The sequence below is a fragment of the Pyrgilauda ruficollis genome, unplaced genomic scaffold (assembly GCF_017590135.1).
Source record: "Pyrgilauda ruficollis isolate IOZ18807 unplaced genomic scaffold, ASM1759013v1 scaffold379, whole genome shotgun sequence".
NCBI lineage: Eukaryota > Metazoa > Chordata > Aves > Passeriformes > Passeridae > Pyrgilauda > Pyrgilauda ruficollis.
This window is the reverse complement of record NW_024525256.1, coordinates 27,090-39,713: the sequence shown is the minus strand read 5'-3', so window position 1 is coordinate 39,713 and position 12,624 is coordinate 27,090. Positions and strand designations below refer to the sequence as shown.

The 12,624-nt window shown below is 49.2% G+C and overlaps 1 protein-coding gene across 1 annotated transcript in view; it reads left to right on the top strand.

Moving 5' to 3' along the window:
- The window catches only part of ATP13A1 (ATPase 13A1), a 21,481-nt gene that overhangs the window by 2,803 nt on the left and 6,054 nt on the right, over positions 1 to 12,624 (top strand). The window contains exons 4-16 of the mRNA XM_041476107.1: positions 1,306 to 1,461; positions 2,591 to 2,660; positions 6,149 to 6,255; positions 6,632 to 6,647; positions 6,777 to 6,895; positions 7,132 to 7,258; positions 7,451 to 7,588; positions 8,110 to 8,230; positions 9,792 to 9,949; positions 10,526 to 10,698; positions 11,127 to 11,237; positions 11,593 to 11,718; positions 12,115 to 12,223. Coding sequence (XP_041332041.1) covers positions 1,306 to 1,461; positions 2,591 to 2,660; positions 6,149 to 6,255; positions 6,632 to 6,647; positions 6,777 to 6,895; positions 7,132 to 7,258; positions 7,451 to 7,588; positions 8,110 to 8,230; positions 9,792 to 9,949; positions 10,526 to 10,698; positions 11,127 to 11,237; positions 11,593 to 11,718; positions 12,115 to 12,223 — 1,531 coding nt within the window. The remainder of the gene's footprint in view (positions 1 to 1,305; positions 1,462 to 2,590; positions 2,661 to 6,148; positions 6,256 to 6,631; positions 6,648 to 6,776; positions 6,896 to 7,131; positions 7,259 to 7,450; positions 7,589 to 8,109; positions 8,231 to 9,791; positions 9,950 to 10,525; positions 10,699 to 11,126; positions 11,238 to 11,592; positions 11,719 to 12,114; positions 12,224 to 12,624) is intronic.

The window sequence follows — 12,624 nt, the reverse complement described above, 5'->3', positions numbered from 1 at the left end:
TTCCAGGAATTCTGGGCAGGAATTCTGGCCTGGAATTGCAGGAATTCCGGGCAGGAATTCCAGCAATCCTGGGCTGGACTGGGGCACTCCCAGTCCCACGACGATTTTCCCTTTTTCCCCTGGAATTGCAGGAATTCTGGGCAGGAATTCCAGGAATTCTGGGCAGGAATTCTGGCCTGGAATTGCAGGAATTCTGGGCAGGAATTCCAGCAATCCTGGGCTGGACTGGGGCACTCCCAGTCCCACGAGGGTTTTCCCTTTTCCCCTGGAATTCCAGCAATCCTGGGCTGGACTGGGGCACTCCCAGTCCCACACCGATTTTCCCTTTTCCCCTGGAATTCCAGCAATCCTGGGCTGGACTGGGGCACTCCCAGTCCCACAACGATTTTCCCTTTTCCCCTGGAATTCCAGCAATCCTGGGCTGGACTGGGGCACTCCCAGTCCCACGAGGATTTTCCCTTTTCCCCTGGAGTTCCAGGAATTCTGGGCAGGAATTCTGGCCTGGAATTGCAGGAATTCCGGGCAGGAATTCCAGCAATCCTGGGCTGGACTGGGGCACTCCCAGTCCCACGAGGATTTTCCCTTTTCCCCTGGAGTTCCAGGAATTCTGGGCAGGAATTCTGGCCTGGAATTGCAGGAATTCCGGGCAGGAATTCCAGCAATCCTGGGCTGGACTGGGGCAGTCCCAGTCCCACATGCATTTTCCCCTGGAATTCCAGGAATTCTGGGCAGGAATTCTGGCCTGGAATTGCAGGAATTCCGGGCAGGAATTCTGGGCAGGAATTCCGGGCAGGAATTCCAGCAATCCTGGGCTGGCCTGGGGCACTCCCAGTCCCACGAGGGTTTTCCCTTTTCCCCTGGAATTCCAGCAATCCTGGGCTGGACTGGGGCACTCCCAGTCCCACGAGGATTTTCCCTTTTCCCCTGGAGTTCCAGGAATTCTGGGCAGGAATTCTGGCCTGGAATTGCAGGAATTCTGGGCAGGAATTCCAGCAATCCTGGGCTGGACTGGGGCACTCCCAGTCCCACGAGGGTTTTCCCTTTTCCCCTGGAATTCCAGCAATCCTGGGCTGGACTGGGGCAGTCCCAGTCCCACATGCATTTTCCCCTGGAATTCCAGGAATTCTGGGCAGGAATTCTGGCCTGGAATTGCAGGAATTCCGGGCAGGAATTCTGGGCAGGAATTCCGGGCAGGAATTCCAGCAATCCTGGGCTGGCCTGGGGCAGTCCCAGTCCCACGAGGGTTTTCCCTTTTCCCGGCGCCTCCCGTCGAGCCGTTCCCGGCGTTCCCGCGGTTTTTCCCAGGTGTTCTGCGTGGGGCTGTGGTGCCTGGACGAGTTCTGGTACTACAGCGTCTTCACCCTGTCCATGCTCGTGGCCTTCGAGGCCTCGCTGGTGCAGCAGCAGCTCCGCAACCTCTCGGAGATCCGCAGGATGGGCAACCGGCCCTACATGATCCAGGTAAAAACCCGGAATTCCGGGGGCTCCTGGTGCCTTTCTGGGGCTGTGGCTGCTGAGTTCCACCCCAAAATGGGGGTTTTAGGAGGTTTGGCCTCTTTATTTTCCTTTTTCCTGGGTTTTTCTATCCCAGGAAATGGGATTTTTGTGCATTTATGGGGTTTTTGGGACGTTTAGCCCAGTTGTTTTCCTGTTTCCCATGGTTTTTCCATGCATTCTATCCCAGAAATGGGATTTCTTTGGATTTATGGGATTTTTTGGACATTTAGCCCAGTTATTTTCCTGTTTCCAATGGTTTTTCCCATGGATTCTATCCCAGAAATGGGATTTTTGTGCATTTTTGGGATTTTTGGGACGTTTAGCCCAGTTGTTTTCCTGTTTCCCATGGTTTTTCCCATGGATTCTATCCCAGGAAATGGGATTTCTTTGGATTTTTGGGATTTTTGGGACGTTTAGCCCAGTTGTTTTCCTGTTTCCCATGGTTTTTCCCATGGATTCTATCCCAGAAATGGGATTTTTGTGCATTTATGGGGTTTTTGGGACGTTTAGCCCAGTTGTTTTCCTGTTTCCCATGGTTTCTATCCCAGGAAATGGGATTTTTGTACATTTATGGGGTTTTTGGGACATTTAGCCCAGTTGTTTTCCTGTTTCCCATGGATTCTATCCCAGGAAATGGGATTTCTTTGGATTTTTGGGATTTTTGGGACGTTTAGCCCAGTTGTTTTCCTGTTTCCCATGGATTCTGTCCCAGGAAATGGGATTTTTGTGGATTTTTGGGATTTTTGGGACGTTTAGCCCAGTTGTTTTCCTGTTTCCCATGGTTTTTCCCATGGATTCTATCCCAGGAAATGGGATTTTTGTGCATTTTTGGGGACTTTTTGGGACGTTTAGCCCGGTTATTTTCCTGTTTTTCCACAGATTTTGTCACAAAATTGAGATTTTTTTTTTTGAGTTTTTTGATGCCTGTTCCTGTTGTTTTCCTGCTGATATTGGCCAAAAATGGGAATTTTGGGGGGAGGGGGGTGTCTTAGGATATTTTGGGGTTTTTTTTTCCTCCATTTTGTGTCCGTTTTCCTGTGGATTTCCCATCAGTTCCATCCCAAAAATGGGGAATTTTTTTTGGGAATTCTAGGTCTACAGGAACCGGAAGTGGCGCCCAATTTCCAGCGACGAGATCATAGCAGGGGACATCGTCTCCATCGGTAAAAAATGGGAATTCCCTTGGGAAAACACCCCAAAAATGGGAATTCCCAGTAGGAATTCCATGGGAAACGTATTTCAAATGGAAATTTCCACAGATTTTTGTGGATTTTTGGGATTTTTGGGACGTTTAGCCCAGTTGTTTTCCTGTTTCCCATGGATTCTGTCCCAGGAAATGGGATTTTTGTGGATTTTTGGGATTTTTGGGACGTTTAGCCCAGTTGTTTTCCTGTTTCCCATGGATTCTGTCCCAGGAAATGGGATTTTTGTGGATTTTTGGGATTTTTGGGACGTTTAGCCCAGTTGTTTTCCTGTTTCCCATGGATTCTGTCCCAGGAAATGGGATTTTTGTGGATTTTTGGGATTTTTGGGACGTTTAGCCCAGTTGTTTTCCTGTTTCCCATGGATTCTGTCCCAGGAAATGGGATTTTTGTGGATTTTTGGGATTTTTGGGACGTTTAGCCCAGTTGTTTTCCTGTTTCCCATGGATTCTGTCCCAGGAAATGGGATTTTTGTGGATTTTTGGGATTTTTGGGACGTTTAGCCCAGTTGTTTTCCTGTTTCCCATGGATTCTGTCCCAGGAAATGGGATTTTTGTGGATTTTTGGGATTTTTGGGACGTTTAGCCCAGTTGTTTTCCTGTTTCCCATGGATTCTGTCCCAGGAAATGGGATTTTTGTGGATTTTTGGGATTTTTGGGACGTTTAGCCCAGTTGTTTTCCTGTTTCCCATGGATTCTGTCCCAGGAAATGGGATTTTTGTGGATTTTTGGGATTTTTGGGACGTTTAGCCCAGTTGTTTTCCTGTTTCCCATGGATTCTGTCCCAGGAAATGGGATTTTTGTGGATTTTTGGGATTTTTGGGACGTTTAGCCCAGTTGTTTTCCTGTTTCCCATGGATTCTGTCCCAGGAAATGGGATTTTTGTGGATTTTTGGGATTTTTGGGACGTTTAGCCCAGTTGTTTTCCTGTTTCCCATGGATTCTGTCCCAGGAAATGGGATTTTTGTGGATTTTTGGGATTTTTGGGACGTTTAGCCCAGTTGTTTTCCTGTTTCCCATGGATTCTGTCCCAGGAAATGGGATTTTTGTGGATTTTTGGGATTTTTGGGACGTTTAGCCCAGTTGTTTTCCTGTTTCCCATGGATTCTGTCCCAGGAAATGGGATTTTTGTGGATTTTTGGGATTTTTGGGACGTTTAGCCCAGTTGTTTTCCTGTTTCCCATGGATTCTGTCCCAGGAAATGGGATTTTTGTGGATTTTTGGGATTTTTGGGACGTTTAGCCCAGTTGTTTTCCTGTTTCCCATGGATTCTGTCCCAGGAAATGGGATTTTTGTGGATTTTTGGGATTTTTGGGACGTTTAGCCCAGTTGTTTTCCTGTTTCCCATGGATTCTGTCCCAGGAAATGGGATTTTTGTGGATTTTTGGGATTTTTGGGACGTTTAGCCCAGTTGTTTTCCTGTTTCCCATGGATTCTGTCCCAGGAAATGGGATTTTTGTGGATTTTTGGGATTTTTGGGACGTTTAGCCCAGTTGTTTTCCTGTTTCCCATGGATTCTGTCCCAGGAAATGGGATTTTTGTGGATTTTTGGGATTTTTGGGACGTTTAGCCCAGTTGTTTTCCTGTTTCCCATGGATTCTGTCCCAGGAAATGGGATTTTTGTGGATTTTTGGGATTTTTGGGACGTTTAGCCCAGTTGTTTTCCTGTTTCCCATGGATTCTGTCCCAGGAAATGGGATTTTTGTGGATTTTTGGGATTTTTGGGACGTTTAGCCCAGTTGTTTTCCTGTTTCCCATGGATTCTGTCCCAGGAAATGGGATTTTTGTGGATTTTTGGGATTTTTGGGACGTTTAGCCCAGTTGTTTTCCTGTTTCCCATGGATTCTGTCCCAGGAAATGGGATTTTTGTGGATTTTTGGGATTTTTGGGACGTTTAGCCCAGTTGTTTTCCTGTTTCCCATGGATTCTGTCCCAGGAAATGGGATTTTTGTGGATTTTTGGGATTTTTGGGACGTTTAGCCCAGTTGTTTTCCTGTTTCCCATGGATTCTGTCCCAGGAAATGGGATTTTTGTGGATTTTTGGGATTTTTGGGACGTTTAGCCCAGTTGTTTTCCTGTTTCCCATGGATTCTGTCCCAGGAAATGGGATTTTTGTGGATTTTTGGGATTTTTGGGACGTTTAGCCCAGTTGTTTTCCTGTTTCCCATGGATTCTGTCCCAGGAAATGGGATTTTTGTGGATTTTTGGGATTTTTGGGACGTTTAGCCCAGTTGTTTTCCTGTTTCCCATGGATTCTGTCCCAGGAAATGGGATTTTTGTGGATTTTTGGGATTTTTGGGACGTTTAGCCCAGTTGTTTTCCTGTTTCCCATGGATTCTGTCCCAGGAAATGGGATTTTTGTGGATTTTTGGGATTTTTGGGACGTTTAGCCCAGTTGTTTTCCTGTTTCCCATGGATTCTGTCCCAGGAAATGGGATTTTTGTGGATTTTTGGGATTTTTGGGACGTTTAGCCCAGGTGTTTTCCTGTTTCCCATGGTTTTTTCCATGGATTCTATCCCAGGAAATGGGATTTTTGTGCATTTTTGGGGACTTTTTGGGACGTTTAGCCCGGTTATTTTCCTGTTTTTCCACAGATTTTGTCACAAAATTGAGATTTTTTTTTGAGTTTTTTGATGCCTGTTCCTGTTGTTTTCCTGCTGATATTGGCCAAAAATGGGAATTTTGGGGGGAGGGGGGTGTCTTAGGATATTTTGGGGTTTTTTTTTCCTCCATTTTGTGTCCGTTTTCCTGTGGATTTCCCATCAGTTCCATCCCAAAAATGGGGAATTTTTTTTGGGAATTCTAGGTCTACAGGAACCGGAAGTGGCGCCCAATTTCCAGCGACGAGATCATAGCAGGGGACATCGTCTCCATCGGTAAAAAATGGGAATTCCCTTGGGAAAACACCCCAAAAATGGGAATTCCCAGTAGGAATTCCATGGGAAACGTATTTCAAATGGAAATTTCCACAGAAAACAGCCTGATAAAATGGGATTTTTTAATGGGAAACGCCCTTCAAATGGGGATTTTCATGGAAAAGTCCTTTGAAAATTGGAATTTCTTCCCTCTTTTTTTGCTGGAACGAGCTGGAATTTTGAGGATTTCCATTTTCGGGGAAATCCCCTTGGAATTTTCCTGGGATTTGCAGGAATTCTGGGTTGGACTCTGAGGTTTTAGTTCTGGGATTTTCCCCTGTTTTCCTGGAATTTTCTGCTTTTCCACCATCCTGCCATCAAATATTTCAACTCCCTGAATTCCCAGAATTCCCGGAATTCCAGGGGCTGTTTTTTCCCCAGATTTTCCCTTCTCCAAACCCTTTTCCTACAGATCCAGGGCTGGAAAAGTGGGTGGGAAAACGGGAAAACCGTGGGTTTCGGGGTGGGAAAAACGGGAAAAATCGATGAGTTTGGCTTGGGAATTTCGGGAATTCCGGAAATTTCTGCCCTCAGGCCGCTCCCCCCAGGAGAATTTGGTGCCCTGTGACCTCCTCCTGCTGCGGGGCCGCTGCGTGGTGGACGAGGCCATGCTGACGGGAGAGTCCGTGCCGCAGATGAAGGTGGGGAAAATGGGGAAAACCGGGGGGAAAGCGGGAATTGGGGCAGAATTCCCACCTGGAATTCACACCTTGGGACTCCCACCCTGGAATTCTACACCCTGGAATTCCCACCCGGAATTCACACCCTGGAATTTCCACCCCGCGATTCCCACCCCGCAACTCACACCTGCAATTCCCACCCTGGAATTCTCACCTGCAGTTCCCACCCTGGAATTCCCACCCCGGAATTCCCATCCTGGAATTCCCACACGGAATTCCCACCCACAACTCACACCTGGAATTCACACCCAGAATTCACACCAGCAATTCCCACCCTGGATCTCCCACCCCGGAATTCCCACCCTGGAACTCCCACCCCGTGATTCCCACCCTGCAGTTCCCACCCTGGAAATGTCCCACAGGGACCATCCTCCTCAGGGAGCAATTCCCAGATTCCTGCCCAAAGCTGGGGATCCCCAGCCTGAAATTCCCAGGAATTCCCTCAGGATTTCCCGGGGGGATTTCTTTGGGAATTTCCTGAGTGGATGTCCTGGGGGATTCCTTGGGATTTCCTGGGAATTCCCTGGGATTTTTTCCCTCCCCAGCTGTGGATAACGGGTGCCTGGCCTACGCCCTCCGCACTGGCTTCAACACATCCCAGGTGAGCTGGGAATTCCTGGGAATTCCAGGAAATGGGGCTTGGGAAGAGGGAGGAATTAAGGGTTGGGAAAAAGGAGAAGGTCGGGAATGGGAAGAATTCCCAAGTTCCAAAGGAATTCCAGGCTTTTCCTTGAGTTGGAATTCTCATTCCATGCTCCTTTGGAAGGAATCCCATGGAATTTTTAAGGAATTTTGAAGGAATTTCCGTGGGATTCCTGACCAAAGCTGGTTTTCCAGGGAAAGCTGCTCCGGACGATCCTGTTTGGGGTGAAGAGGGTCACGGCCAATAACCTGGAGACCTTCATCTTCATCCTCTTCCTCCTCGTCTTCGCCATCGCCGCCGCCGCCTACGTCTGGATCCAGGGTGGGAATTCCGGGAATTCTGGGGTCTGGGGGAGGGATCCCCGAGGGATATTCCCTGATCCTGACCCCATTTTTATCCTGTTTTTTCCCCCTAATCCCATCGTGATCCCATTTTTTCCCATTTTGATCCCGTTTTTTTCCCGTCTTAATCCTGTTTATCCCGTTGTGATCCCGTTTTCCCGTGATTCCCAAGGCACCAAGGACCCCCGGCGGAACCAGTACCGGCTGTTCCTGGAGTGTGCCCTGATCCTGACGTCCGTGGTGCCCCCCGAGCTGCCCATCGAGCTCTCCCTGGCCGTCAACACCTCCCTGATCGCCCTGGCCAAGCTCTGTGAGCGTTCCCAGGGAACTTTGGGAATGCTGGGGATGGTCCTGGGAGCTGGGAAGGGAGCCGGGATGGAGTTGGGTTGGTGTGAGGGGTGGAGGGAGTGGAGTGCCGTGGGAATTTCTGAGGATTTTTATTTTTAATTTTCCCTCAGAATCCCCGATTTTCCCATCAGAATCCCCAATTTCCCCTCAGAATCCCCAGTTTTCCCCTCAGAATCCCCAATTTCCCCTCAGAATCCCCGATTTCCCCACAGAATCCCCAGTTTTCCCTCAGAATCCCTGATTTTTCCCTCAGAATCCCCGATTTCCCCTCAGAATTCCTGATTTTCCCCTCAGAATCCCCAGTTTCCCCTCAGAATCCCCGATTTCCCCTCAGAATTCCTGATTTCCCCTCAGAATTCCTGATTTTCCCCTCAGAATCCCCGATTTCCCCTCAGAATCCCCGATTTCCCCTCAGAATTCCCGATTTTCCCCCAGATCCCGCAGTTTTCCCCTCAGCATTCCCGTTTTTTCCCGCTCTCCCAGACGTTTACTGCACGGAGCCGTTCCGGATCCCGTTTGCAGGGAAGGTCCAGGTTTGCTGCTTTGACAAAACCGGGACCTTGACCAGCGACCACCTCGTGGTGCGAGGGGTGGCCGGGCTCAGGTGGGTCCTGATCCCGAAATTCCCGCTGGGAATCTCGGGGGGTTCAAGGGAGGGGTGGGGAATGGGCTGGGAATACAAAATTCCCAAAAAAAAACCCCCTCAAAAATCCCACGAGGTCTTCACGGAATCCTCACAAAATTCCTGGCGAGAAATAAAAATAGGAATTTCACCAAAATCAGTTTAAAGGATCCTCCCAAAAAATCCCACAAAACCCCCCCCAAAAATCCCACAAAATCCCCCCAAAATCTCACAAAATCCTGCCAAAATATCCCCCCAAAAAACCCACAAAAGCCCCACAAAAAATCCCACAGAATCCAGCAAAGTCCTGGGATTTTCTTGTGGGATTTTTGGTAAAGATTTTTTGGGATTTCACAATGACTTTTGGCGGTGTTTTTTGTGGGAACTTTGTGAGGATTTCGTGAGGTTTTTGTGATTTTTTGTCACCTTTTTGGGCTATTTTGGGAGGATTTTGTGAGAAGATTTTGGGGGATTTGTGAGACATTTTTTGTGGAATTTTTTGGTGAGGATTTTTTTGGATTTTTTGTGGGATTTTGCGCTGGGATCTTGTGAAATTCTGTGTGTATTTTCAGGAGGAATTTGTTTTGCTTTTTGTGGGGTTTTTTGTGATGCTTTTCTACAGGATTTTCACGAGATTTCACAGCATATTTTGTGGAGTTTTTTGCAGAATTTTAAGCGTTTCACCCACTTTTCCCCTTTCTTTTCCTCCTAACTCAATTTCCCACCAACCCCCTCCGCAAAAACCCTTGGGGACGATCCCAAAATCCCAAATTTTCCCTCAGGGAAGGCAAGGAGGTGCTGCCGGTGTCGGAAATCCCTCTGGAAACTCACCGTGCCATCGCCTGCTGCCACTCCCTGGTGCAGCTGGAGGACGGGAGCATCGTGGGCGACCCTCTGGAAAAAGCCATGCTGACAGCCGTGCCCACAAAACCCCCCCCAAAAATCCCACAAAATCCCCCCAAAAATCCCACAAAATCCCCCCAAAATCTCACAAAATCCTGCCAAAATATCCCCCCAAAAAACCCACAAAAGCCCCACAAAAAATCCCACAGAATCCAGCAAAGTCCTGGGATTTTCTTGTGGGATTTTTGGTAAAGATTTTTTGGGATTTCACAATGACTTTTGGCGGTGTTTTTTGTGGGAACTTTGTGGGGATTTCGTGAGGTTTTTGTGATTTTTTTTGTCACCTTTTTGGGCTATTTTGGGAGGATTTTGTAAGAAGATTTTGGGGGATTTGTGAGACATTTTTTGTGGGATTTTTTGGTGAGGATTTTTTGGGATTTTTTGTGGGATTTTGCGTTGGGATCTTGTGTTGTGATGTGTGTATTTTCAGGAGGAATTTTTTTTGCTTTTTGTGGGTTTTTTTGTGATGCTTTTCTACAGGATTTTCACGAGATTTCACAGCATATTTTGTGGAGTTTTTTGCAGAATTTTAAGCGTTTCACCCACTTTTCCCCTTTCTTTTCCTCCTAACTCAATTTCCCACCAACCCCCTCCGCAAAAACCCTTGGGGACGATCCCAAAATCCCAAATTTTCCCTCAGGGAAGGCAAGGAGGTGCTGCCGGTGTCGGAAATCCCTCTGGAAACTCACCGTGCCATCGCCTGCTGCCACTCCCTGGTGCAGCTGGAGGACGGGAGCATCGTGGGCGACCCTCTGGAAAAAGCCATGCTGACAGCCGTGGACTGGACCCTGACCAGAGGTAAATCCCAAACCCCCACTTCTCCCTGGAATTCTGAGGCGTTTCGGGTGGGAAAACCCGGAAAAAGCTCGGGGGGGAAAACGGTGGCGGCTTGCCGCAAAAAATTGCCCCCCAAATCATCTGAGAAAAATCTCGAAAATTCCGCAAAATCCCCCCCCAAAAAAACTCCACAGAATCCTGCAAAGAATCCTACAAAATTCCCATAAAAATCTCTCAAAATTCCCACAAAAAAACCACAAAAATCTCTCAAAATTCCCACGAAAAAACCCCACAAAAATCTCAAAATTCCCACAAAAATCCCCCCAAGGATCCCATAAAACTCTTCTGCAAAGATCTCTCAAAATCCCCACAAATAAAACCACAAAATCCCCCTGAATTCCACCTGAATTACCCAGAATTCCGTCAGATTCCCTCAATCCCCTGGAACTGTCCACAATTCCCACCAAATTCCTCAGAATTCCTCCTGGATCCCCCTCAAACCACCCCAAATTCCCTCTTTTCCCCCCCCCATTCCCGATTCCCCCTTTTCCCTCCCAGCACCCCCTTTCAGGATTTCCTGATTTCCTTTGTTTCCAGATGAGAAAGTTTTCCCGAGGAGTCTAAAAACTCCGGGAATGAGAATTCACCAGCGCTTTCATTTCTCCAGTGCCCTGAAGAGGATGGCGGTGCTGGCTTCCCTGGAAAACGCCTCCGGAGAAATCCGATACCTGGCGGCCGTCAAGGGCGCTCCCGAGACCCTGCACGCCATGGTGAGGGGGAAAAATGGGGGGAAAAACGGGAAAAAAGGGAATCTGGGAATGCCGGGAGACCAAAATGGCCGCCCCGTGCTGAGGGGAAAACGGCCCAGAGCCCGCAGGAGGGGGGAATTCCAGGGAAAAACAGGGATTTGGGAATGCCAGGAGCACAAAATGGCTGCCCAGGCCCTGTGGGGAGGGGGAGATTCCAGGGAAAAGCGGGAATCTGGGAACGCTGGGAAGTCGGGGAGATGAAAGGGGGTGGGGACTGTAAATTCCAATGGAATTATCCTGAATTCCCTCAAATTCCACACGGATTCTTCCAGATCCCTGCCTCCCTTTCCCCTCAAATCTCCTCATTTTTCCCAATATCCCACGAAAACCCCCCGAGATTCCCTCAGATTCCTCACTCATGGAATGTTTTCCGGGTTTTTTTTCCCCAGCTGTCCCAATGTCCCAGCAACTACCACGAGATCCATCGGGAATTCTCCCACGAGGGCGCGCGGGTCCTGGCCCTGGGCTACAAAGAGCTGGGAGCCCTGAGCCACCAGCAGGTGAAAAAGTGGGAAAAACCCCGGAATTCCAGGCCTGGAAAGTGCTGGGAGAGGGGCTGGGAAAAGGAGAGGTGGTTTTTTGGGGTGGAATTTGGGGTTTTTGGGGAGTTTTTGCAGGGAAATTCCTGTTTCCTGCTGTCCCAGTGACCCTCCTCAGACCCTTCAGGGCATCCCAAAGGAGTTTTTCCAAGGAAAACTCTTTTTCTTTTGGGAATTTAGGATCACCCCAAGCTTTTAGGAGCATTAAGCTCATTCCAGGGATGCTCCAAATCCCAGGAATCACCGGTGGGAGGAGGGATTTGGCTTTCGAAGGGATTTGGGAATGCTGAATCCGGGATTTTTTGCTGTGGAAAAGGTGCGGGAGATGAAGAGGGAATCCCTGGAATGTGACCTGAGATTTGTGGGATTCATCCTGGTCTCCTCCCCCCTCAAAGCCGACTCCAAGGCCGTGATCCGGGAGATCCAGAGCGCTTCCCACCACGTGAGGAATCCTGGGAATTCCCGGGTTTTGGGAGGATGGGAAAGGGGTGAAAATGGGGGAATTGCCAGAGGGGTGGATGGGGCTGGAGGGAGGGGAAAACCGAGAATTTCCAGGGTGAAAAGCGGGAAAATTCCAAGTGGAAAACAGGGAAAATTCCAGCCTGCCAACTGGGAAGTATTCGTCTAAGACCGGGAAAACTCCAAGTGGGAAATGGGGAAAATCCAAGGCTGAGAACTGGGAAAACTCCAGATTGAAAAAGGGAAAATTCCAAGAGGAGAACCGGGGAAAATCCCAAGTGGGGGAAGCGGGAAAAGCGCCGGATTTGGGAACGCTCCAGGCTGAGCCCCTCCGGAGGGGGTCAGGGCTGGGATTTTCCCGGAACTGCGGGAATTGCAGGTGGTGATGATCACGGGGGACAGCCCGCTGACCGCCTGCCACGTGGCGCGGGAGCTGCACTTCCTGCAGAAGGACAGGATCCTGATCCTGCAGCCGCCGGAGCGCCCCGGTACCGGGAATGACAGCGGGAATCACGGGGGCGCTGGGAGCCACGCCGGGAACGGTGGGAGCGGGAACGGTGGGAATGGGAACGGTGGGAATGGGAATGGGAATGGGAACGGTGGGAGTGGGAACTGTGGGAGTGGGAACTGTGGGAATGGGAATGGGAACGGTGGGAATGGGAATGGGAATGGTGGGAATGGGAACGGGAATGGTGGGAATGGGAACTGTGGGAATGGGAACGGGAACGGTGGGAACGGGAACGGTGGGAACGGGAACGGTGGGAATGGGAACAGTGGGAATGGGAACGGGAATGGTGGGAATGGGAATGGTGGGAATGGGAACGGTGGGAATGGGAATGGGAAAGGTGGGAATGGGAACGGGAATGGTGGGAATGGGAATGGTGGGAAT